At 46.3% G+C, this 27,750-nt stretch overlaps 1 protein-coding gene across 3 annotated transcripts in view; it reads left to right on the forward strand.

Moving 5' to 3' along the window:
- The window catches only part of SYNPR (synaptoporin), a 425,318-nt gene that overhangs the window by 221,657 nt on the left and 175,911 nt on the right, over positions 1-27,750 (forward strand). The window contains exons 1-2 of one of the 3 annotated variants that reach the window (XM_033925906.1): positions 25,330-25,539; positions 25,666-25,731. The exons of 1 other annotated variant lie outside the window; for it this stretch is intronic. In XM_033925906.1, coding sequence (XP_033781797.1) covers positions 25,522-25,539; positions 25,666-25,731 — 84 coding nt within the window. In that variant the 5' untranslated portion in view covers positions 25,330-25,521. Of the gene's footprint in view, positions 1-25,328; positions 25,540-25,665; positions 25,732-27,750 lie in introns of those variants that run through there. One more of the 3 variants, XM_033925910.1, reaches the window with a different exon arrangement.

Here is a 27,750-nt window from a genome sequence, read left to right on the forward strand (position 1 = left end):
TGCTCTTCTGAAACCTTTTCTCAAAAAAGCAAAATTAATTTTTCAATTGATCCTAGAATCTGGTTAATAAAAAGATATGGATGGCAGGAGAAATGGCAGACAGAAGCAGACGAGCTCCATTTATTGCACTCTTGATACCGGCAATGGAATCCTACAGCCTCATTCTTCCTCTCTTAATCAAGCATATAAAAAGAGTCACATAAATATCTGAAGGGGACCTCGGAGAGGATCTTGTAACAACGCCATGGTTGCAAAATGCTCAACCAAGGAAAAATAAAAGTATAATAAAACAAAAGCAGCCATGGAAATGCAAACCAAAGAACAGATTAACTGAGTTTACAATAAAATGTTAGATTACCATCACCTTTATTCATAAAGTAATAGGTTGAGTAAATAAGAACATAAGAATTTCCACTGCTGGGTCAGACCAGTGGTCCATCGTGCCCAGCAGTCCGCTCACACAGCGGCCCCTAGGTCAAAGACCAGCGCCCTGACTGAGACTAGCCCTACCTGCGTACGTTCTGGTTCAGTAGGAATTTGCCTAACTTTGTCTTGAATCCCTGGAGGGTGTTTTCCCTCACGACAGAGTCCGGAAGAGCGTTCCAGCTTTCTACCACTCTCTGAGTGAAGAACATAAGAACATAATAAACGCCTTCACCGAATCAGACCTTTTGGTCCATCCAGTCCGGTGACCCACACACGCAGAGGCCAAGCCAGGTGTTTCCCGATGAAGACCTGTTTACACGTATCCATCAATGTGATTTGCAAGAAGGTGTGCATCCAACTTGCCCTTGAAACCCAGAATGGTGGTCTCCGTCACAACCTCCTCCGGGAGAGCATTCCAAGCGTCCACCACTCGCTGCATGAAACAGAACTTCCTGGTATTTGTCCTGAGCCTGTCGCCTCTCAACTTCAGTCCATGACTTCTTGTCTGATTCACATTTGACAACGTGAATAACGATGCTTCTCGCTCTATTTTGTCGAATCCTTTTATTATTTTATAAGTCTCTATCATATCCCCTCGCAGTCTTCTCTTCTCAAGGGTGAATAAGCCCAGTTTTCTGAGGCGTTCTTTGTAGCTCAAATTTTCCATACCTTCTACTAGCTTCGTAGCTCGCCTCTGCTCCCTCTCCAGCAAGGTCACATCCTTCTTTAGGTAGGGAGACCAGTACACAGTACTCCAGGTGTGGTCTAACCATTGCTCTGTAAAGTGGTATTATGATGTCCGCCGATCTACTCGTGATTCCCTTTTTTATCATGCCCAACATCCTGTTTACCTTCTTTGCCGCCGATGAATACTGCGCCGACGGCTTCAGTATCCCCAGATCCCTTTCTTGTTCGCTCTTGCCCAATGTCACACCTAACATTTTATATTCAAGTTCCTTGTTTTTCCTTCCCAGGTGCATCACTTTGCATTTCTCTATATTAAACTTCATCTGCCACTTTTCCGCCCATTTCTCTAGCTGGTTCAAATCTCTTTGGAGTTCTTCAATGTCCATTAGTGACCCAACTGTCCGGCATAGTTTCGTGTCATCTGCAAACTTGGTTATATTACTTCTTGTTTCCTCTTCCAGGTCATTTATGAAGATATTGAACAAAACGGACCCAAGAACCGAGCCCTGGGGCACACCGCTTGTCACCTTTTTCCAGTCCGAGAACTTCCCATTTATGCTTACTCTCTGCAATCTGTTATCCAGGAATCTACCTATCCATCTTAGGATGTCCCCCCTCTATTCCATGGCATTCTAGTTTTCTCATAAGCCTTGCATGTGGGACCTTGTCGAATGCTTTCTGAAAGTCCAAGTATATTATGTCCACAGGGTCTCCTCTATCGATGTCTTTGTTCACCTTCTCAAAAAATTGTAGCAAGTTCGTCAGACATGACTTCCCCTTCCTGAAGCCGTGTTGACTGGCTCTCATCGGATCATGATTATCCAAATGTTGCACTATACTATCCTTGATTAGTGCTTCTACCATCTTCCCAGGAACCGACGTAAGATTCGCAGGTCTATAATTGCCTGGTTCTCCTCTCGATCCTTTTTTGAAGATTAGGATAACATTTGCTATCTTCCAGTCGTCTGGTATTTGACCTGTTCTGATTGACAAATTAGCAAGGGATTGTAATAACTCTCCTATTTCTACCTTAAGTTCTTTTAGGACTCTCGGGTGAATTCCATCTGGTCCAGGGGACTTGTCACTTTTTAGTTTGACGATCTGTTTGTATATCATATCCAAGTCCACATTTACTGTGGTGAGGCTATCCTCATCTTCTCCCTTGAATACTTTCTCTGCTTCAGGCAGGAATGCAGTGTCCTCCTTGGTAAAGACAGACGCGAAGAATGAATTTAGCCTATCAGCAATCTGTTTATCGTCCTTAATGCACCCTTTTCTTCCTTGGTCATCTAGAGGGCCCACTGCCTCCTTAGCTGGTTTTTTCCCTTTTATGTATCTAAAAAAGGGTTTGAAGTTTTTGGCTTCTTGCGCTAACTTTTTCTCATAGACCTTTTTGGCATCTCTTACCGCCTTGTGACACTTTTTTTGGTCGACCTTGTGACTGTTCCAGGCCTCCGTTGTTTGTTTGCGTTTCCATTTTTTGAACGAGTTCCTCTTATCCCTTACCGCATCCTTCACCCCTTTAGTTAACCAAGCTGGTTCTCCTTTGCACTTATTTTTCCTTCCTTTGGATATCCGCGGAATGTAGAGATTCTGCGCTTCGGTGACGGTATTTTTTAGTAGGGACCATGCTTGATCGACCTTTTTGATTTCGGCTGCCCTTTTCCTGAGCCGTTTTTTAACCATGATTCTCATGCTGTCGTAATTGCCTTTTCTGAAGTTAAAGGTTGTGGTTTGGGTCTTGGTTCTTTTCTCCTTCCCGATGCCAATTTTGAAATTGATCATGTTATGATCGCTCATCCCCAGGGGGACCGTGACTTCCACGCCTGTTGTTCTTCCAGTTATGCCTTTAAGGACTAAGTCCAAGGTTGCGGTCCCTCTTGTCCGTTCTTCCACCATTTGCTCTAGGAAGCAGTCTCCTATTATTTCCAGGAACTTTGTTTCCCTCCTGAAGTTTGAGGTTCCTAGGTTCCAGTTTATCCCCGGAAAGTTGAAGTCTCCCATGATCGCCTAAAAGCCCTTGTTTTGGGCGTTTAGGACTTAGGCTTTTTTTGGGTTGATTATATGATGTAAGTTTAGACCTAGTGGTGGTCTGGGTGTTTAAACAGCTGAACGTAGAGGCAGGCCATTATAAAATAAACCCCTCCTTTTGGACATTTTTTTTTTGATAATGGACATTTTCCCTGCTTCTACTTTCAACGTTTAAGGCCTTAGGCCAAAAGGAGACTTAGACGGTTTTTTTGATTATGCCCCTCCACAAATAGAAATGTTTTTGTTTAATACACCACCTTCCATGTAATCAAATCAAAGCAGTTTACAGGCTAATGAAAAGGAGAATGGAGCACCATTAATTTAACAGGAAAGATAGATTTGGGGAAGAAAAACAAAGAAAAGCATTCAGTAAGAAGGCTCCCTCTCCAGCAAACTTGTTTTGTCATACAATATATTACAGCCAATCAGAGCAACACAAGAGTGTTTGACAAACAATTAGCATCTCTGAAATAATTCTGACGTGCACTAGTCTGTTTCTCCAGTAGAGGGCAGTACAGCTTGGCAGCATTTTTGATGGATGGCTTTCAAGCCACTACAAAGAATAAAAAGATTTGGGGGAAAAAAATGACAAAACAAATGTTGTAATACAGGTCTATAGGTGGAGGACTCTCACATAGTTTAGAGGAAACAGTGATCAGATCCATTTATTTCTCAGGATCTGCTCATACTTCTTTTCTTTTTTTGGCCACTATTTCTTTTATGGATAGGGAAGATCACAAGTCCTTTTTTTTTTTTTTATTTGCTTAGATTGTAGTTACAATTCCAAGTGTCTGTGTTTTAATGCATCAAAGTAAAATCTGCTTCTCACCCTCATGGAAAAAATTTGGAGAACTTAGGAATTTTACAAAATATAAAACTCTGGGGGTAGGTCTGCAAGTAGAGAATGACATAGGGACAAATGGCATGCGCCACATCAAAAAAGTCCCCAGACATGGAATGCAGGTGTTTAGCGCCGGAATGCAGAACGGCTTCTGGGCAAGATTTTAACCTGAAGTCACAGAACCAGGCCGGCTCCCCAGCCCTAGAGTACCTGGAGAATGTGAAATCTAAAGCTCCCATACACGCTACAACACGTGATTCAAGGTCACTGGCTCAATCTGGTGCAAAAATGTACATATTTGACAGATTAGGGGCTGTGGAGTCCATCCCAAATGATTTTGTGTCAAATCAAGGGGTTTTTGAGGCAGAAATAAAAGTTTGAAAAGATTGTTTTTAAAATCCATGATGGCTGCCGTCACAAATTTGCACCAAAAACAGTAAAAATAAACAAGAAATGAAAATAAAAAATAGCGATTTGGGGACTGGGGAGGTGGGGGACCTGACCCTTACCCTCAAACTGTGAAAAACTTTAATAATCCACTCCCAAAGTTCCCATAGGACATAATGGAGGGTTGCTCACAGTTTCTGCAGTATCAGCCTGTCAGGGAAGGATTTTTCTGCCTCAGAAACTGCTCCAAATGACCAGACTTGAAGATCTTCGGACTGCCAGTCGGCCAGACACCGACTGTGACCTCTGCCCCCATGGATCCTTGCCACATGGTGGGGGACGGGATAAGCAGCCTGCGTCTTGAAACCCGGGGGGGGGGGAGGGGTTGCTCCAGACACACACAACCTGTGCTTGAAATCTGTGACAAGATCAGCGGGCAAGCAACCTTCCATGGGAAGGAACCCAGAGTTAAAGAAGGGTGGCACATAGCAGGCTGGCTAGCATATGGAATCTGGAAAGGCCGTAACATAAAGGGAGTAGGCCTACTCAAGGCTACAGAAATTCATAAGAAATGAAAATGGTATATGTGGAAAAAAAAGTGCTTTCAAAAGAGAAACTCTGCCAGTGACCTCGCCATGAGCAGGTATTTGGGCTCAAGCCCACCCAGCCCCCAAACCCACCAGCTGAAGACCTTCTCCAGTCCTCTGAAGGCACTTAGAATGCTGAACTTAGAACTTGGGGTTCCTAAGCCCAAGCCAGCACCCACTGCATGTTGGCTGTTGAGCTTGGGCTTCTAAGCATCTTTGGAAGACATCTTTAGCTGACAAGGGAAAGGGACTTGTATACACTTCTTCTTCTATATTCGTGGTTTCGATTATTCACGGTTTTTAGCTTGCTGGTTCCTCCCCGCAAATTACATCAGCTTGCATAGAGAAATCGCTGATTCCAAGCATTTACAGAGAAAATCGCTGATTCCCAGCACTTTGTTCACCGTGTTTTGCCTCTCCTTCAGAAACAGGCCAGGTCTCCCACTATGTTGTTCATGGTTTCACCATATTCACAATGGTTTTTAATAGAAAATAGCAAATAACATATTAAAAAAGTTATTCACAGTTTTTCAGTATTTTCGGTTCTGTATTCCTATCACAGCGAATACAGAGGGAGAAGTGTACACTAAAACCTTGGATTGCAAGTAAAGCACAGTTACTTACCGTAACAGGTGTTATCCAGGGACAGCAGGCAGATATTCTCACATGTGGGTGACGTCATCCACGGAGCCCCAGCGCGGACAGCTTTTCAAGCAAACTTGATTGAAGTTTCAAGTTTGCACACTGCACCACGCATGTGTGTGCCTTCCTGATCCACTAGAGGGCGCATACCCTCCTCATGGTCCTCAGTTCAGATAGCTAGCAAAGAAGCCAACCTCGGGGAGGCGGGCGGGTTGTGAGAATATCTGCCTGCTGTCCCTGGATAACACCTGTTACGGTAAGTAACTGTGCTTTATCCCAGGACAAGCAGGCAGCATATTCTCACATGTGGGTGACCTCCAAGCTAACCAAAAAGGGACGGAGGGAAGTTGGCAATACAAGAAAACAGATTACGCAAAACCGACTGGCCAACCCGGCCGTCGCTCCTGGACAGAGTATCCAGGCAGTAGTGGGAGGTGAAAGTATGAACCGAAGACCAAGTGGCAGCCTTGCAAATCTCCTCGATAGGTGTCGACCTGAGGAAAGCTACAGAAGCCGCCATCGCTCGGACTTCATGTCCCGTGACTCGACATTGCAGCGCGAGACCAGCCTGAGCGTAGCAAAAGGAAAAACAAGCAGCCAACCAGTTGGACAAGGTGCGCTTGGAAGCTGGGCGTCCCAACCAATTAGGGTCGAAGGACAAAAAGAATAGAGGAACCGTCCAAGGAGACTGAGTGCGTTGAAGAAAAAAAGCCAACGCCCTCTTACAGTCAATTGTGTGAAGCGCCACCTCGCTAGGAGGCGAGTGGGGCTTCGGAAAAAAGACCGGAGGAACAATGGAAAGATCAAAAGGAAAATCCAAAACCACCCTGGACAAGAACTGGGGTTGAGTACGCAGGACCACCGTGTCATGAAGAAATACAGGAAAAGACGGGTCCGCAACCCGAGCTTGCAGCTCACTGACTCTGCGAGCAGATGTGAGAGCAACCAGGAATACCACCTGCCAGGTGAAGTAATTCAAAAGAGCTTCATCAATGGAATCAAATGGAGGTATCACCAATTGAGCCAGGAACACACAAAGATCCCAAACCACCGGAGGGGCTTTGAACGGAGGATGTACAATGAAGAGATCCCTCAGAAAACGGGAAACCGTCGGGTGGACGGAGAGCAGCGTCCCATTCAGCGGCCGATGAAAGGCAGCAAAAGCACAGAGGTGGACTCGAATAGATGTAGATTTGAGACCAGACCGAGACAAGTGCAACAGAAAATCCAGCACTGAAGGCAAGGAGGCAGAGAGCGAATCCATGCGGTGCTCAGCACACCACTCAGCAAATCAGGACCATATCTGGGAAAAGCATTGCCGAGTGGAGATCTTTCGAGAGGCCTCGAGAACACCCCCACCGACTGAGAGAAACAGAAGGAGGGAGGCACGTTGCGAGGAATCAAGCTGATAAGTGTAGAGACTGCAAATTGGAATGCAACAGAAACCGCAACACTGAGACAGCAGAGACAGGAACATAGGTAGAAGCTGAGTCTCCCTGACACGCTGGAGGAGCAGGGAGAACCATGGCCGCCAGGGCCACAGAGGAGCCATCAAGATCCTGGTGGCGCAGACCGACAGGAGGTGTACCAAAGACCCGAGAATCAGAGTAAAGGGAGGGAACGCATAGAGGAACCTGCCCATTCCATCGAGAAGGAAAGCATCCACCTCGATGCGAACCCAGGAGAACATCCTCGAGCAATATCGAGGCAACCAGTGAGTGAGGGGCGAAGCGAACAGAACTACCTGTTGGGTTCCCCACCGAACAACCACATGCCGCAGAGTCTGAGAATGGAGCAACCATTCATGCGGCCGAAAAGGGCGACTCAACGTGTCCAACAGACAATGCTGCACGCCCCGGAAAAACACCGCCCGAAGAAAGAAGCAGTGGTGTAACGTCCCCTGCCCATGACGAAGGGCTTCCCTGCAAAGTAACAGGGAACCTGTACACCCTGGCTTGGTCACAGAAACATCGCCACCGAGATGTCGGGACGCACCAGGACCCCGCAATCTTGCAACCAATAACGAAAAACCACCACGGCATTGTAAATGGCCCGGAGCTCCAGCAGATTGACGCGGCTGCGACAGTCTGCACCCGACCAAGGACCCTGAGTCCGAAGGCCGTCGAGGTGCACCCCTAAGCCAATGCCGAGGAGTCCATCGGCAGAACCTTCTGATGCGGGGATACGAAGATGTGGCCCACCAACGAAACAAGCGTGTCCAGGAGGGAGGCACCACAATGTGCTGGGAAGCGGGATCCCGATCCTGCCATCACTGAGATGCTCGGGTCCAGCGGGGAACATGAAGATGAAACCAGGCGAACAGCGGGACATCCACCGTGGAGACCCCTGATCCAAAAAGGATCAGCATCAGCTCAGCCGAGGCCGAAGACCGCTGAGACACCAGCTGACTCAAGCGCCGACAGGCAGCCTGCCGAGGCAGAGGCAGAAAAGACCGGAGGCGGACCGAGGACAGAAGGGCCACCTTCCGGCATAAACAAACAAGGGCCTCCCCCTGAGGCCGAGACAAGAAGGAGCGCAGACAAACTGGGTCCAGGTCCGTCCCGACGGACTCCCGAGACTGGGGCGGGCAGAGTCTGACCCACTCCCGTACTAGAAACTAGTGCAGGTCACGAAGGGCCAGGACCAGACGCAGATGGGAGGATGGGAATGCCCAACCAACAGAAGAGAGGCAATACTCCCGGTGCGTAGACACAGAGACACCCCTCCCGAAGGGAGGGGAGGAATCCCCAGAAGGGGAGCAGCCCAGAGGCTATGCGAGAATAGTCAAAAAGACGGCCAGGAGTCGCCGAAGCCGGCGGCTGAACCCTAACCCGGCGCTGCTGCAGCTATTTCGGTTGCTGCGAATGAGGCCGAGATAACACAAGAAAGGTATCCAGAGGGCCCCTTCGGAGAAGGCGTCCAAACCACCCAGGCAGATGGGATTTAGCTGAAGGCGTCCCGATAGGCGAAGGACCGGTCGCGGTCTGAGAGGCGGTTAGTGGCCACCGCAAGAGAGGCCTCAAGAAGCGCAGAACTCACGCCAGTAAAAGCGGCGAGACGACCCTGGAGGTTCGGATCCTCAGCCACACTCTGCGCTAAGCGAGATGACGCATGGCGGGAGCAATAGAGCCGGAGCAGGGAGGGAGTCTCCTCCAGGAAACCAAACTCCGCACTACAAGATTCCGTCACGGCTGCCCGGAATGAACCGAAGAGAAAGCGGGGAAGCCTCTCGAACAGGAGCTGGAGACGCCGAGGCGCAAACCCGCAGTCGACGCCGAGGCCCAAAACCTCAGCCGCTGCCGAGGTAAAACGGCCCAAGTGACGTCAAGTCACAAAGCTTCCGTCGACGGCACGAAGCCTCGGCAACGACGAGGCACCGAGCTCCCGCCGACGTTGAGGCCCCCAGCCTCAGTCGACGTCGAGGCACAAGCCTCAGGCGACGTCAAAGCACCAGCGTCAAGTGACGCGGAGCACACGGCCGCAGCCGACGTTGAAGGTACAAAGCATCCGCCGAGACACACAGCCTCAGTCGACATCGAGACCCCCAGCTCCAGTCGACATTGAGGCAGAAAATCAAAGCACAAAGCCTTAGACGACGTCGAGGCACCCAGCCGCATACTCCGTCGAGGCACAAGGCCTCAGGCGGTGGTGAGGCACCAAGCCGCAGTCGACGTCGAGGCACAAAGCCTCAGTCGAGGCACCAAGCCCCCAGTCGACGTCGGGGCACGAAACCTCCGTCGACGTCGAGGTACGAAGCCTCCGTCGAGGCACGAAGCCTCAGTCGACGTCGAGGCACGAAACCTCCGTCGACGTCGAGGCACGAAGCCTCCGTCGACGTCGAGGCACGAAGTCTCAGTCGACGCCGAGGCACAAAGCCCCCGTCGACGTCGAGGCACAAAGCCCCCGTCGAGGTCGAGGCACGAAGCCTCCGTCGAGGCACGAAGCCTCCGTCGAGGCACGAAGCCTCCGTCGAGGCACGAAGCCTCCGTCGAGGCACGAAGCTTCAGTCGAGGCACGAAGCCTCAGTCGACGCCGAGGCACGAAGCCTCCGTCGACGTCGAGGCACCAAGCCTCCGTCGAGGCACCAAGCCTCCGTCGAGGCACCAAGCCTCCGTCGAGGCACCAAGCCTCCGTCGAGGCACGAAGCCTCCGTCGAGGTCGAGGCACGAAGCCTCCGTCGAGGCACGAAGCCTCCGTCGAGGCACGAAGCTTCAGTCGACGCCGAGGCACGAAGCCTCCGTCGACGTCGAGGCACCAAGCCTCCGTCGAGGCACCAAGCCTCCGTCGAGGCACGAAGCCTCCGTCGACGCCGAGGCACGAAACCCCCGTCGACGTCGAGGCACGAAACCCCCGTCGACGTCGAGGCACCAAACCTCCGTCGAGGCACCAAACCTCCGTCGAGGCACCAAGCCTCCGTCGAGGCACGAAGCCTCAGTCGACGTCGAGGCACGAAGCCTCCGTCGAGGCACGAAGCCTCCGTCGAGGCAGGAAGCCTCCGTCGAGGCACGAAGCCTCAGTCGACGTCGAGGCAGGAAGTCTCAGTCGACGCCGAGGCAGGACGCCTCAGTCGACGTCGAGGTACGAAGCTCCAGTCGACGTCGAGGCACGAAGCTCCAATCGACGTCGAGGCACGAAGCTCCAGTCGACGTCGAGGCACATCGAGGGTCAGAAGTCGGCACCGTACCAATGAAACTGGTAATAAAGGTGCAGCAGTGCACTCCATAAGGGCAACCTCGATATGAGTATTCCCATGAAAGGAGGCACGCTTTGAAGGTCTCGTAGAGGCGGGCACGACTGCACTCGATGCCTGGAATGCCTGAGACTCAGCCGATGGCATTACCGAGGTAACGCAGCTAGAAGACAAAAAGAAAGAAAGAAGACTTACCAGGGATCGAAGCTACTCAGTCCGATTCCAACGACAGAAAAGGGGTCCCGGCCATCCTGCTCACACGAGGTGAGCCCAGAGAGAGGCCAGGGAAGAAGAAAATACAGCTGCAGCCAAATGAGGCCTAGCCGCATGGCTGAGGCCCAAGAAGGGCCTGCCGGGTAGAAACACAATAAAAAGTCCTTTTTTTTTTTTTTGAAAACAAAGAAATACACGATCAAACAACAAACGCACAGCGACTCCCTAACAAAAGAAAGAAGCCGCAGTGCTAGAAAGGCACTTAGAAGAACGGAGAGAAGAGAGACAGGGCTTTCTGGCTCCGCGGAAAACTAAGAACTGAGGACCATGAGGAGGGTATGCGCCCTCTAGTGGATCAGGAAGGCACACACATGCATGGTGCAGTGTGCAAACTTGAAACTTCAATCAAGTTTGCTTGAAAAGCTGTCCGCGCTGGGGCTCCGTGGATGACGTCACCCACATGTGAGAATATGCTGCCTGCTTGTCCTGGGATAACTTGGTTTGCAAGTGTTTTCCAATACAAGCAACATATTTGATTAAATTTTAACTTGATATACAAGCAATATCTTGTAATACAAGTACATATCACAACTGAGCTGATGGTTCTTCTCTCTCTGACTCTGCAAGAGTATAGTGACTGTTCTAAACGAGCAAAGTCTTGCAATACGAGTACATACAGTATACACGCATCACATCATCACAACTTAGCCAATGGTTCTTCTTTCTCCGACGCTGCAGGAGTGTAGTGTAGTGACTGTTCTAAATGAGCGAGGTCTTGCAATACAAGTACGTATAGTATTTTGTATTAAAGTTTTTGGGTTGTGGAATGAATCGTCTGAGTTTTCATTATTTCCTATGGGGAAATTCGCTTTGATATACAAGTGCTTTGGATTATAAGCATGCTTCTGGAACGAATTATGCTCCCAAACCAAGGTTTTACTGTACTGGTTTTTTTTTTGTGGTTACACATTCAAACTGGTTTACATATATGCAAGCACTAATCTTATCTTTGATTTTATATACTGATTCATCCCAACAGTAGGGCTCGACTCGGTTAACAAAATATTAATGAAATTGTACAGGAGATTAGAACAGAAACTATATCTTGTAAGCCAAAATTTTATCTTTTATGATTGATTATTAGAAAAAGAAGGATCATTAGTAAATTTCTGAAATAAATATGTCTTCCGTACTTTACGAAAAGTGAGTAGATGAGAGAGAACTCTAATTATAGAAGGAAGGTCATTCCAAACTTTTACGAATAAAAAAGAAAATGATCGACAAAAATTGGCCATAGTTTTTATTCTTTTAACCGTGGGACGGCCAAGTTTATTTTGTACCTGGGGCAGTAGAGGATTGGATTGGGTGACTTCCCCAGGGTTTCAGGGAATGGTGCTTGGATTTAAACCCACTACCTCAGGGTGCTGAGGCATCAGCTCTCCTGCTAGGCACCTCCTCAACAGCAGCTCAGGTATTTATACTGAGTTTAGGGGGGGGAGGGAGAAGACATTTCATTCATAACCATTCTGTCCTAAGGCCTACCCAATATTTGCTGCCTGGCTTAAGCTATTATTTTCTACTTTCATTAAAGATCACAAATGAATCTGTAAACACAAATATAAGAAAGCGCATAGCCTGATGGAAGGTTGAACACAGAACTTCCATGCTGTGCTAATGTGAGAACTGTAATACTGACTTCCGTTCACCAGTCTACTAAAATGAAATAAATGGAGATTTTTTTATTTTAATATCTGGGAAAGATCTTTTTAAATGTAATTCATTTTAATGATTGTAATATTAAAAACATTTTGGAACTCCTTTAAATGGGGCCCACAGGGATCTGGCTGCAGATAAGAAATGCTGATTGAAGGACAATGTGCAATAGATGAGGGTATGGTGAGGGGGTACCATTTCAGTGACTGGCAGGGATCCCCAAGCCCTGCTAGCTGAAGACTCCCAGCAGCTCTCCCTCCCCTCCCCCACCCATCGATCCAACATCTCCCACTCACTCAACTCCCTCTCCCCCCCCCTATTGTACCTTTTAAGCGTTCATTTCTGGAGGTTGCTGGCAGTGAGTTTCACACCCTTCCATTGCCAGAGCCTTCCCTCCGACGCAGTCCTGCCTATGGGAAACAGAAGCTACAGAGTAGGGTCACCAGAAAAAGGATGGAGTAACATATCCGGATTTTACTCCCTCGCTATCTTTCAATTAGTTGTAATATCTGAATAAAAAGACTCAAACCTGAGACCCTGAAATTCCTTGGTTTAATTTGGTCAGGGTTTTTCTCTTTGACAGCCTAGCTTCTTCCGTCTCAGACTGTTGAGTATCCAGAGATGATTTTAGGACAGACCTTCAAAATTTAGCTTTTACTAAACTGGAATATTGTAGTGCACTCCCCCCCCCCCCCCTTGAAATAAACCATGGAGTTTCAGGTTTGAATCTTTTTATTCAAATATTACAACTAATTGAAAGGTATTAGAGTAGTGAGCACAGTAGAAGGGAGGACTGTAAGAGAATTCAAATTAGGACGAAAATGGCAGGAAATAATTACCAAGAAGTCCCTCTTTCCAGAAAAGAGCAGAACTTAGCACTGCCAATCCTGTCTGTTTGGAATCTGCTCATAATTGCAAATGCTCCAGGGACACAAAATGAATATGTTATCTGGTGCTCACATACGGCCTCAGCAGAATAAGCCACATGTCTGAGCTTCAACGAGGATAAAAAAACCAGAGAGAAAATAAATATTTGTTCACGGTGTAAATTGCAATAGGAGTTTTTGACTTTTACTAAGGAAAATCCAGTATATTTTTTTAATGCCATGCTAAACGTTTATATTGATTTGCTTTTATTTATTGCTTCAGCTCCGCGTCTTCAATAATATTTGGGCTCCAGGAACCTTGGAATGGTTCTAGTTTCAAAAGCAAGCAAAAACAAACAGTAATTGCGCCATCAGTTAAGCTGTGTACTTATCCACCCACCTGTGCGCTTAGTTTAGGCTTAGGCCGAAATTCTGTAGAAGGACAGCTGACACTCTGTACAGGATGTATCATAAGTTAGACGGAGGTAGATGCCCTATCATCACCAAACTGACCAATCAAGGGACACATTGCTAAAAGAAAATTGAAGGCGCCAGCCTCACGCCTACAGAGGCACATTGGGACACCTATGGTTACCTTAGTCCGGCGGGGGCATGGTTTGCGCCAGAAGTGGCCTTAGGCATCTGTAGGCCTTAAATGTAGGCCTTTAAAATACTGGCCTATAATTAAAGTGCCTGTGTTTAAAAAACCCCACAACCGCAATCCTACAAACAGTGCTGGTTTGCGATTGGTGGCTGTTTCTTAGGTGGATGCAGATACTGGCACTGTTTATAGAATCTGGGCCTTAATGCACAATTTCTAATTTCATCTAGGTACATACACTAATAAAACTGTGCTTCAGGCATTTTCCTCGTCTGTCCCGGTGGGCTCACAATCTGTATAATTTACCTGGGGCAAAGAAAGATTAAGTGACTTGCCCAGGGTCACAAAGAGCAGGGTGAGTTTACCGTTAACAACCATCTGGACATTCTGAAATTCATTTTCTGAGATTTTCTTCAAAACTAGTTTTGGTACAGAACTCATTTTCTCTCTTTCTTCTTATTTTTAAGAACTTTTTGCTTAGGTTCTGCTCCTCAGTAGGTTGTGTTCTCGGTTGGTTTCTAACCTGCCTCCAGGTTCGGTCCAGCAGAATCCGGTGCTCCATGTTTCATGCTCTCTATCACTGTTCCCTCCAACATGTGCGCGTTCGTGCAGCAGACATCCAGCAGCTGTTTAAAACCTGCCTGTGCAGAAAGCTGTGTCATCACCATTCAGGATCTGGCAGGACAGGCATGGCGGAATCGTAGGTCGCAGCTGCTCGCTGCTGAAGCTTTTTCAAAATCACAGGCCAGGTTTTTCTGACTGCTGCCAGTAATGTCTTTGTGAGCCATAACCTAGTAATCATGAACCAAATTTAAATGTTTCTTACAAGCAGTTTTGCTTAAGCTATACCTCAGGTTTTAGGGCTAGCCTGACCACACAGCCAGGGGCGAAAGCTTCAGTTTATATCCACTCACAGACACAGGGGAAAAAGCTTGAGTACCTGAATAAATTCATTTAAAATCGTTCTGAGCTCCCCTGGGAGAATAATATAGAAAACTGAATGAATAAATAAATAAATAAATAAATAAAAAGCATGTGAGAAACATTCAAGCTGTAATCAGCATAACATATATTAGCAAATGTCCGGCTGATATATTCAGACTGCGGGAGGCAGGGTGGATGATTCCCCCAGTCAGCGCCGAACATGGATATTCAATGGCAGACCATTTCTGGTAACCAGCTCTGAATATCCAGTTGATTTTTGGTAGACTCACACTTAACCAGTTAAATTCAATGTTCAAATCTGGCCAGTTAAGTTATAGGACTGATATTTGTATGGTACAATTTGGTTGCTAAACCTTAAACCACTCAGAACTGAAAATGGGCAATTATCATGCAATAGAGCAGGTTAAATTTTAGCCGCTAACCACAAATATTCAGTGGAGATTAACTAGTTACCTTGTGCTTAATATTTAGATTTAGGAAGCTAAGTGCTATTTAGCCAGTCAACACCATTTCTGGCTAGTTAAACAGAGCTGAATATTGGCTGGAAATGTGCTTAATTCATTCTCAACCTTTAGTCCCAACTTCTGAAACACACTGGAGAACTGTGGTATTTTTATGATTCACAAGGTCAGCAGATGGCTGCTCAGTTAGATTGCACGAGAAGGGGGGGGCTACCGGAGGGCTCAGGCAAGAATTGGGGACAAATACTGCATGGGAGAAGAGACAAGGGATACATGCAGGGGATGAGGGAAATGGGGAGTTGGTAAAAGCAAGAGCTAGGAAGGGAGACAGGATGAGGTGGAGATGGAAGAATATGAGGAGGCAGGGGAGGGGGAGACAAAGCAAAGGATTGAATGGATGGATGGAAGAGGAAAATTGGAAAGGTAGCTAAGAGAGCTGAAAACAAATATGAAATGTGAGAAGGAGTGCAATAAAGGAAGAGAAAAGAGGAAAAAGATGGAGCTCAGGTCAAGGGAAATGGCAGTGGTAAAGTTCTTACCTGATTGCTTAAATGTAAATGAGGAAGGAGTGGCCTAGTGCAGTATTTCTCAGCTTGGTCCTGGAGTTACCCCCTTGCCAGTCAAGCTTTCAGGATATCCACATTAAGTTTGCATAAACGTGGTTTGCATACAGTGCCTCTATTATATGCAAATGTCTTTCATGCCTATTCATTGTAGATATCTTGAAAACCTGACTGGCAAAGGTGTAACTCCAGGACCGAGTTGAAAACACTGGCCTAGTGGTTAGAGCTACAGCCTCGGCACCCTGCGATTGTGGGTTCAAACCCCGAGCTGCTCCTTGTGACCCTGGGCAAGTCACTCAATCCTCCATTGTCCCAGGTACATTAGATTGTGGGACAGACAAGGAAAATGACTAAGTACCTGATTTTAAACCACTTAGATAACCTTGATAGGCAGTATATAAATACCTAAAATAAACACCTATTAAACATATTCAGAACGACAGCTCTATTCTGCTGAAGAAATGTATTTGTTAACCAGAGCAACCTATAGTGAATATTTGTGGACCATTTTAAGCACATGCATCAAAATTATCACTTTCCCCAACCTGTAAATTCCCTTAGAAAATATTTTATTATTATTATTCCATCTCTAATAAGGTCTGGTCAGTTTTGACCCAGCTAAATCTTGGAAGCGGTGGTAGACAGTCTGCTAAACAAAAGGTGGGTTGAGGAGGACAGCTGCCCCAACTGTAACACAGAAGGGAGTGCACAAAGTGAAAGAAACTGTTGGTACTGGTGGGGGTAGTGGGATCTGTGCCCATGTGCAGGCTGAGGCTCTGCAATTCCTACTGCCACCCCGGGATCCAAGGCTTGGCTCCCTCAGGAGCAACAAAGGGAAGGATCTGGGAGTGGCATGAGAGATTAAGAGACTGGGCAAACTAAACCCCAAGTGCAACGAAATCTAGGTGCATTGCCACGTTTAGCAATTCCAAATTTCAGTTTTGATTTACCGCTCCTTATAAAACTGAGCAATGTACAATTAAAAAATTGGGGTAAAAAGATTTAGATAAAAGAGAAAATTATACAATATATACATGGAGACATCATGGGGCTCAATCAAAACTTTAAAATGTCCAAAAACCAGCCTAAGTCAGCACTTGGACTTCTTAATAGAAGGGTCTTAATACCAGGGACGTCCAAGTGTCGATAATCAAAACCACTTTCTGGACATGCAGCAACACTTCTAAGCTGCTGTGTGTCCAGAGAGCAAAGGGGCGTGTTGGGAGGTGTGTTATGGGTGGGAATCGGGCAGGCTTCAACCTGGACGTACCCCAGCCATAATCAGAGATTTCCTAGAGGGAACTTAGACGCTGGCAATTAGACTTGTTTGAATTGCATCTAAGTTCCAGAAAAGGCCCAAACTGATGAAATGACCACTGGAGGATTTAAGGTATGACCCTCCCTTACTCCCCCAATGGTCATGACCCCCTCCCACCACCCAAAGAGTGAAAAACATCCACAAAACCTGTAGGCTTCCCATCAGCTGATTGCAGCAGAAGGAATCCCCATCAGCTGAGTCAGTATGGGGGATTTCTGGTGGCTCAGCTGATGGGGATTCCCCCTGCCAGGAGCTGCAGAGCCGTACACCCCTCTCCTGACATCTCCACCCCCCCTCTCACATACCCTGACCCTCCCCCATACCTTTGGATGAGAAAAGGGCAGGAGGGAAGCTCACTCCCTCCTGCCTACAGGGCTGCATGCTGCAATGATGGGGCATCCGCCTCCCAATGCAACTTGGGATGCAATGGGAAGGGACAAAGGCCCTGATTGGCTCATAATGGCGACCTGGTTCTCTTGCTTTGGAGCAATAGCAAATTGCACAGGTTAGGATTTGCAGCTTTGACAGGGGATATGATGGAAGTTTATAATAAGTGAACGGTGATTTACCTTCTCAAACAATACAAAGTCTAATAAACACTTTAAGTATAAACAACTGGAAGCAAATTTAAAACAAATTTGAGAAAGTATTATTTTCAGTCAATGCACAATTAAGCTGTGGAATTTGTTGCTGATGGATGTAGGTTTGAAAAACGATTTAGAAAGGTTTTTGGAAGTCTATTAGCAACTATAAGCCAAATAAACTTGGGAATTGCCCTATTTTACTTCTGCGAGCAAACAAGAAATGGTTCTCCCAGTTTATTAGGAATATCTGGGCACATTCCTGTAACTTGGATTGCTCTGGTTCTATAAACACACCTAACAGCTAGGCATTGTTGAGTGAAACTGTCAATCATCTGCTAGGCACCATTTATAGCAGTGTCTCTCAAACTTTTTTAGCTCCGGCACACTAAACAGGGCAAATGTTTTTCGCAGCAAATTATAATTGAGATTATAAAATTGCAAAATCAACAAAAAATTAAATTTGAGAGTTATTTATTTAAAGTTCTTTAAGCTATGTAACAACGGTGAAACTAAAGTAGATAGAATAGAATTGCTAATCAATGTGATGGATATAGTTGTTTATAAGTACAAATTAACAGAAAACACGTCTCGATAATCAACAAATACACACGCATTTCATCATCCACCAACTGCAGTCCTTTTTTTTTTCCCAAATTTAATTTATGCCAGAGCTGAAAATCCAAGTTTCACAAAGAGAAACTTGTTGCTCAAGTTGGGATAACTAATGCTTAAAAAATAAAATTACTTGCTATACGTTTTCAATCCCATGAAAGAATGATGCTTGTCTGGGCAGCTGTATTCTTACGTACACAGAACGCTCATAACATTGACCGACTCTGGCTTACGTGACGTACATGTCAACTTTTCTAGTGTGTACTTAGGAAGGGAATTTTTTTAAACTTAACGCAAAATTTTGGAATCTCTTGTGGCACACCTGGAATCTCTTCAGGGCACACCACTATGCCTTGGCACACAGTTTGAGAGACACTAGTTTATAAAATCTCACCTAGAAGAACCTAAACAGTCTTAGGCTCACTGCCAATTAAGCCAGGGTTTTCATGGCCTAAATGAGTTTGCCTAAGTCAAACCATGCCTAAAATCCGCCCCTAACCACACCGACTTGCTGGTAGGCATCTTAGCATAGATGCCTACCTCAAAGTGGTCGATGCCTACCGAGTTAGGTAACTACCAGCTAGCTAATTTTTTTTAATGGTTTCTAACTGGTTTTTAAATGGCACTTTCTATTAACAGTGCCGATTAAGCAAATTAGAAAAATTAAGTTAGGCTCCGCTCAGCTGGTAAGACCCCCCCTTTCTGTGCCCTTCTGCTCAGCTGCCAACTCCAGACTTCGTCCCTTCTGTCTTGCGCCGTATGCTTGTAACAAGCTGCCCAAATCCCTACGGTGGGCTCGGTCTCTGGCAGTGTTTAAGGCCCAGTTAAAAGCCCACCTCTTTGAGAGTGCTTTCAACTCCTAACCTCACCTATTCCCAACCCTATATGTCATATCCGTCCATCCAAGTTAGACTGTAAGCTCTTCCGAGCAGGGACCCTCTATAAATGTCAAAGTGTACAGCGCTGCATCCACCTTTCAGTGCTATATGAGTGATAAGTACCGTAGTAGTAGTAACTTCAGGCACCATTTATAGAATCTGAGCAAGAATGCCATGATCAACGAATAAATGCTGCACGTGAAAATATTACACCACTAGCCTAACGACTTCTTGTATGCTGCAAGATGTCTTATTTCTGCAAAAGAGTATCTTACAACAGATGATTTTACAGAATGAAGAAGGTCGACTGTGAACAGCCAGCTGGCAGTAATGTCTTGGCAACTAGCTCAATAACTGATTGGTCAGTGAAACCTTATATCAGGGGGCAAAATTGTTTTAGGTCCTAACTGGACAACAATAGTCCAACAGGCAATAAGCCCAGCCGTGGGGCAGAAAAGCTCAAACCTACTCTGAGCTAGTCATGAAACAGAGATTCAACTTATCAGAAATATAAGACAAAAGAACATAAGAATTGCCATACTGGGAAGGCCCATCAAGCCCAGTATCATAAGAACATAAGATATGCCGCTGCTGGGTCAGACCAGTGGTCCATCGTGCCCAGCAGTCCGCTCATGCAGCGACCCTTGGTCAAAGACCAGCGCCCTAATTGAGGCTAGCCCTACCAGCGTACATCCTTGCTCAGTAGGAACTTATCTTTCTCTAGAATCCCTGGAGGGTGTCTTCCCCTATAACAGCCTCCGAAAGAGCGTTTCAGGTTTCCATCACTCTCTGGATGAAGAAAAACGTCCGTACATTCGTATGGAATCTATCCCCTTTCAACTTTAGAGAGTGCCCTCTTGTTCTCCCTACCTTGGAGAGGGTGAACAACCTGCCCTTATCTACTAAGTCTATCCCCTTCAGTACCTCGAATGTTTTGATCATGTCCCCTCTCAATCTTCTCTGAGGGAGAAGAAGCCAAGTTCCCTTCTGGGTCCCACACCTAAAAAGTGACGTCAGGGAGAGCAGACACGACGCGGGCAGCAAGTTCGTGAAGCCGCTCGCGCCTGGAAAATTAAAGAGGTAGGAGGGAAGGCACATGCGCGGGGGTCGGGAAGAAGCGAAGGTTGGGGGAGGGGCACCACCGCCCCGGGGTGCTACTCACCCTCGCTATACCACCGGGGCAATATTCTATATATGGTGCCTAAAACACCAGCATTGATTCAGTACAGCGCTAAATGCAATTCTGTAAATGTTACAAGTACCTTATAGAATCACGCTTGCTGCCACTGTGTCATGTAACTCTTAAGTACACCCGTTTAGGCCAGCTAAAACCAGACTTATATGGCTGCACCTAAACTGTGCATGGACTGGATGTATTCCATAACAATGTGCACAACTTTCCAGAATAACCCTCAAGGTTTTATTAAAATTTGATTTACTAGCTTATCTAATTTGTAAGTGAGTTTACAATATATATATGTATTAAAAAAAGCATTAGAATAATAAAAATGCCATTAACAGTACCATTAATACTTACAAAGAAACATCAACTAATAATTGGCATATTAAAAATGGATAAATGAGACAGACAGGAGACAAAAGGAAGTAGGGTTAGAAATACAATTTGGATAGGAACGAAAGACAAGGAACAAAAATAAAAGGAAAGGGCTCGTTTCTGCTTAATTCCTTAAGGGAGTTAAAAAGGATACTGTAAAATTTAAATCAAATATTAAGCTTCTTTAAATAAATGACTCTTGAGTAGGCTTTTGAAACGTTCAAGATTAACTTCTTCTCTAACAAGAGCTGGTAGGGTATTCCAAAGTTGAGGGGCTACGACTGAGAAAATGTCAGGCCTTTTGGTTCCTATTACATGAAGGGAGGGGACCGTCAGCCATTTACGATTAGATAATCCAAGACTGTGGGGTGGGTCATTGGGGTAAGATGATAAATAAATTGGGGCAGGTTAGAATGAATTGTTTTAAATATTAGAGAGATTTTGTAAGAAATTCTTTGATTAATTGGCAGCCAATGGGCACTTCGAAGTAGGGGGGTTAACATGATCGTATTTTTTAGATTTTGTAATGAATTTTATTGTGGCATTTTGAATTATTTTGTAAATGTTTTAATTCTTTCTGGGGTACTCCTGTAAATAAGCTATTACAGTAATCTTATTTCACAATAATTAATGAATGTACCAGAATGTTAATGGATTTTGGTTCTAAGAATTTAGAGATTGAGCGGATCAGTCGCAGCTTGAAAAAACATGATTTCATTACAGAACTTATATAGTTATGGAAGGTTAGTTTTTATCAAATACAACCCCTAAGATTTTAATAGTCAACATGGTCCGGGGGGGGGGGGGGGGTATCGGAATTTAAGATTCGTATACCGCACCTGCCCCATACTTTTTTTTTTTTTTTTATAAAACTGCGCCTTCTTTTTTTTTTTTTTTTTATTTATTTATAAATTTTCAATATAACAATCAAGTATAAACTTGTACAGAAAAGCAAAATTGAAGAAGCAAAAAATACAACATAATACAAAACAAGAAATAATTGTATCTTAAATCTCACTCAAGTCCTCTATTTAGGATCTAAGATTCAAAATAAAAGATTCAAAATAAACTGTTTTTCTTCTTTAATTGATTACTTAAAACTGCGCCTTCTAAGTTTTGTTGCGTAACTTTTAACTAGTTCCAATTAGCATCAATTACTGGTGCCAGTTAATCAATTAAGTTGTGCACACATCGGGTCTGCACGCTGTGTGTGCGTACAAACTAGAGGTCTGCACGGGAACGGGGATCGCGGGGATCCCGCGGGGATCCCCCCCTGGCCCACGGGACTCCCACGGGGACGCCCCCTGGCCCACGGGACTCCCACGGGGACGCCCCCTTGCCCACGGGACTCCCACGGGGATGAAAACAGCCTACCTAAATTCTGGCGATGCAAGCATGCAGCTTACAAGTCTGGCGTCGCGTCGGGAAATAGCCATGTTGAGCAGTGAGCTCAGCACGTACACAGATGAAAGCCTTGCTTGCTGATTGGTCCGGCGGCCCCGCCCCACCGTGCCGCCGGACCAATCAGCAAGCAAAGCTTTCATCTGTGTACGTGCTGAGCTCACTGCTCAGCATGGCTATTTCCCGACGCGGGCATTAGGCTGTTTTTTGTCATTTCGGGTGGGGGATGGCAGCGGCAGCAGCAGCCTGAAAAAGAAATCATCCTGGCCGGGTTCGGTGTCATGCTCCGGAGCTTCTACAGCCTTCCTATCTCCCTCTCCCTTCTACCTGCGGCTCTCTTCGGCAACTCAGCAGCAACGATCGACACAAGCTTCTGGCGTCGGGGCCTACCCTCTGCGAGTCCCGCTTGTTTCAACTTCCTTTTTCCACAAAGGTGGGACTCGTAGAGGGAAGGCCTCGATGTCGGCAGCTTGTCTTGATCACCGCTGCTGACGAGTTGCTTAAGAGAGCCGCGGAGCAGGGGGGTGTTGCCAGGTGCAGGTAGAAGGGAGAGGGCCAGATGCAGGACTCGTGGGTGAGGGAGGAGAAGAGAGAGAGAAAGAGAGAGGGGAGGGAAACAAAAGGAAATATTTCATACTGGGCTGGGCCGGAGTGGAGAGAGGGTGGAAAGATTCTGGCTACAGGGTGCAGTAACAAAGGAAAAGGGGGGAAAGCTGAAAATGGAGATAGTGACACAAAGAAGAGAAAGGGTAAGCAGGACCTTCTGAATAAGGATAGAGATACAGAGGGGACATGAAGAGGAGGTGAAATAGAGACATAGAAGTAATGCTGAAAAAGTGTGTGTGTGTGGGGGGGGGGGAGATAAAGACATTGAAAGGGCAAATGGTGAATATGGGGTAAAGACAAGGACAGAGACAAATGAAGATTCTGAAAAAGTGGTGAGATAGGGATATAGGTGAGATGGACACAAAGAAGGGTGATGCTGGAAAATAGGTGGAATGGTAATTCTGACAAACACAGAAGGGAAATGCTGGATCAAGGAGAGATGGGGCTCAGGCTGGATGGAATGAGGAGAAATGCCTTGTTGGCCCGGAACTTCCTCTCCTACGTCAGAATTGACATCAGGGAGTGGAATGCTGGTTAGCGCGACGCTTCTGCAGGGAAAGCTTGGGACGGCGGTGGCTTGGGGGCTATTCCCCGATGGTGGTGGCAGCAAACCGAGTGGCTTGGGGGAGGGCACGGAGAAAGAAAGAAAGGGGGCAGACAGAGAGACAGAAAGAAGGGGGAACAGGGAGACAGAAAGAAAAAGTTGGGGGAGAGAATGAGGTCTGGAGGAGAGGAAACATACAGGAGGCTGAAAGAAAGGAAGAAAGATTGGATGCACAGTCAGAAGAAGAAAGTGCAACCAGAGACTCATGAAATCACCAAACAGCAAAGATAGGAAAAATGATTTTATTTTCAATTTAGTGATCAAAATGTGTCTGTTTTGAGAATTTATATCTGCTGCCTATATTTTGCACTATGGCTCCCTTTTACTAAACCGCAATATTGTTTTTTAGCGCAGGGAGCCTATGAGCATTGAGAGCAGCGCGAGGCATTCAGCGTAACTCCCTGTGCTAAAACCTACTATTGTGGTTTAGTAAAAAGGGAGGGGGTGTATTTATCTATTTTTGTATTTTGTTACCGAGGTGACATTGCATAGAGTCATCTGCCTTGGGAAATGTATATGGCAGATATCTTTGTTTTGTGTTCAAAAGAAAAGGAAATGCATTTCTGGTTTTATTTCTACAGTGTTGAAGTACTTGTTGGCCCTTGCTGTGACTGGTGGGGATCCCCAAGCACCGCCAGCAGAGGACCTCCTCTAGAGATGGTCAGAACTCCCCTCCACCAAGCGCAGCAGTCGCTGGCAGCATCCATGAGCCACTGAGGTGCCAGCATCTGTGACTCAGGGACGCTACTGCTGCCTGCCAAGCTTGGCAAAAGGGACCCCAGGCCAACTGCAAAGGAAGTCCTCAGCTGACAGTTTGTGGGTTCTCATCAGCTGAGTATTTATATTTTATATTTACATTAGAGGTTCTGGTAGAAACCCATTTACAAAGTATGTATTCTTCCCAATTAATATTTCCAAATTAATAGTCTCTTTGCTTATTTGTAAATGGGTCTCTACCAGAGCCTTTAATTCAGTAGCATAATTAAATAAAATAACTATTTCTGAAGTTTATAGGGAAGGATGGTGACGGAGGGGATTCCTCGCGGGGACGGGTGGGGACGGAGGGGATTCCTCGCGGGGACGGGTGGGGACGGAGGGGATTCCTCGCGGGGACGGGTGGGGACGGAGGGGATTCCTCGCGGGGACGGGTGGGGACGGAGGGATTCCTCACGGGGACGGGTGGGGACGGAGGGATTCCTCACGGGGACGGGTGGGGATGGGTGGGATTTTGGCGGGGACGGGTGGGATTTCTGTCCCCGCGCAACTCTCTAGTACAAACTTAAGACACCATATTTAGAATTGGGGGAAAATGAGTTAAACACTCTGATGGAGCCCAATGTGGCAGGGCTTACCTTAGATCACAGCAAGCGCCAGCGTTTACTAAACGAGACACGGTGCTGTAAACTTCAACGTACGGTAGCCATCGCAGGACCTTACTTTACCTCCTCGTGGCTGCTCCACCAAGGAAGTGACGTCGGAGGAGGGGGTGGAGCGGCAGCCGTGGGAACGCGCAGAAAGGTCCCGCGATGACTCAATCTAAAGTGTACTGCAGCTAGTTCTGCAAAGCAATAGGGTTTGATCCCATTAGGGATGGGTGAAATTTCTGTCCCTGGTCCCTGTGCAACTCTACTTTTCTACTGAGAGGGCTAGGGGTCCCCCTGCTAGTTGGAGAAGACAGTGTTATTATTGGGGGGGGGGGGCAGGAACCCCCCCCCCATGTCTGCGCCACCCTAGTTTGCGAAACTATTTGCTCCTCGTCTAAATAAAAAAAAAATTTTTAGTGCACAAAATTTGAAATCTCTGGAAGTCCTAAAACATGAACCTGACATGTGATGAAAGGGCGAATGCCATTTACCAGGAGCCTTGCGAAATCGCACCCCGGGCCTTGCAGAGCCACGTTCAGCGCAAGTTTGGCAACGCACGGCGCAGGGTCTCGCGCCCACTCGCTCGCGCTTGCCTCCCAGACCGCTAAGCAGACAAACAGCGCCACGCGAAGCGCACGCGCACCTATCGAGCGAGGGCGAGGCCGCGGTTTTTCATTAGCCAATGACGAGAGACGCCGCCGAATGCGTGCCTCTTCGGCCAACCAATAGCCTTGGGCTCCCGCCCCTCCTTTTCCTCTCTCCTCCCCCCCCAGCCCCTCCCCAACCCGGGAGCGTTCGCCTGCGCGCGAAGCCGGGAGAGGGTTGGCGCGCGCTTCCTACTCCTGTGGCTTAGCACAAGGCGCAGGGTCGGCGGTGGAGGCGGCTTTGCTCCACCTGCCTTAGGGAAATTACGTCCTTTGAAATAAAGGGGCCAAATTTGGTCAGAATGGATATAGTGAATCAGGTAAGAGTTTCAATGCATGCGTCCAGGCTACATTTGCATTAAGTCTATAGTAAAGTGTCCTGATCTTTGCATTTTTTATTTTTTTTTTTACCATTTTCGTCTGTTTTTTTTACTCTTTCTATCAAGCTTGTTGCAACGGGCTCGTTCCGTATAGTGAAGGAACCGCTTACGTTTCTGCGTCTTATGGAATGGGTAAGTCTGATAACGAAATAGTTAATTGGTGTTATTGGGGGGGGGAATGAAATCGTGCACAATATAAAAATGTATAGCAATAATAGGCTGAACGAAAGCTCTGCGTCCTGCATTTTGGGACTCTGGTTTCCTTTAGCATTGTTCTGGGAACCTTTGGGAGAAAGGATTCATATGAATAAAAATGATGTTGGGTTTTGTGGTTTGTTTGTTTTGTGCACGTTGCCAAAAAAAAACACCTGATATAGGTAGGTGCCTTGTAAAGATAGGAGACGATGCAAACATAGAGATTTGGGTTGTTTGCAAGAAAGGGCTAGTGGCCACAATGACTTTTGCAAGCCTCTCAGGTGTCTTCGGATCAGCAGCACCCTTCCCGCCCCCTTTTCCTCTTTTGCCAACCCACCTCCTCCTCTCCCCGTGGCCAATATGTTGAAATATGGAGAGGAAGAACAGTGTCCAGCGTTGATGTTTGCCTAGAAGGCGGCTGGGGAGCATTTTTTTCCCCCCCTTCATGGCCATTTGCTGTCAAGCTTCATCTCAGCTCGTTGCAAACTTGCAATAAAGCAAAAAACACCCCCCTCTGTTTTGAGTGGCTGAGCATTCTTGGAGTCCAGATGTTGGGTGCAGACACATCAGCTGAGCTCTGAGGGCAGCTCTGATCACCAGCTGAAAAGGGAAAGCGAGCTATTGGGCGGTGGGGGTTGGGGAACAGAAATAAGTGTGAACTGAGAGATGGCAATGCCTCTCTCGTGTGTGACATAAGGATCATTCTTAAGATCCTGTTATCTCACAAGAAGTCCTGAGAACCATTTTTTAATATTTTATTTGGTTTTATTTATTTATTTCTAATGCTACATTGAATCTTTCTTAATAAAGATTAGTTTTACACCTTGTGCATCTTATCTGCAGGTTGTTTTTTTTTTTTTTTTGGATCTTTCGACTTTTAGCTACAGTTAGTTTTTTTGTTTTCTCTCGTGTGACATAACTGGTGTCTCCAGCAGAACGATCATTCTTAAGATGCTGTTATCTCGTAAGAAGTCTTTACATCCGTTTTGCTTCTACCTTTAGCCACCTGGTTATTTTGGCAGCTTTTCGTTCTTCATATCAGATATCTTTGTTTAAATGAGATGGGGGAGGGGGGGAGGTGACGTGCCCTCGATTTCTGTCCGATAAAATAAGACTTGTTTAAGGGGACGAAGGGGATAGATGGCATGCAATTTCCTTTTTCCCCATTGATGCACGCCTTATTAACTGCTTCAGCTGACTGAGAAGTTCTTCTTTGTGATCTTGTTTTAATCTTGCTTTGATCATGTTTCTAATGAACTTGTACACGAAAATAACTGGTTGGCAGAACAAACGCTGCTGTTTGATCTTCATTCATAGTGAAATCTCCAGGACAGACAGCACCATTGCGCTTAGGGGTGATGTACCACCGAGAAACTATGCCAAGGGAAAGTTCAGGGCATGTCGTTTGGCATTAATCAAGTTTGTTTTAAAAAACTAAACTAAAACCCCTATTGCTGAATGCAAATATATATATATATATATATATATATATATACATACACACACACACGAGGGGGGTGTTGAAAAGTTCTCAGCCCAACTAAGACGATAATGAGGTGGATATGGTTCAGTGATCTTAAACAGTGTCAAAACAGAATTTCATTTCTGCAGATTGGCACTTAATGAAATAATTTAACACTCTTTTCAAAATAACCAGAATTTAGAAAGTCGGTTGGTTGAGCTTTTCAGCACCCTTTGCTGTGTGTGGAGGTTTTTTTTTTTGCGCGGTTTTTAGCGCCGGCCGCAGTGGTAACAGCTCCGATGCTCATAGGAATTCTGTGAGCATCGGAGCTGTTAGTGCCGCAATCAGCACTAAAACCCATGCTTCGGTTTTGTAAAAGAGGGGGGAGGGGTGTTATTTATTTAGAAATATAGATTTCTCATGCTTTCTTCTTAGAAGGTTCCTGCCTCCTGTTTTCCCTCAAGTGAATTTATTGAATTGAATTATTTTCAAAG

Source organism: Geotrypetes seraphini, chromosome 17 (genome assembly GCF_902459505.1).
Source record: "Geotrypetes seraphini chromosome 17, aGeoSer1.1, whole genome shotgun sequence".
Lineage (NCBI taxonomy): Eukaryota > Metazoa > Chordata > Amphibia > Gymnophiona > Dermophiidae > Geotrypetes > Geotrypetes seraphini.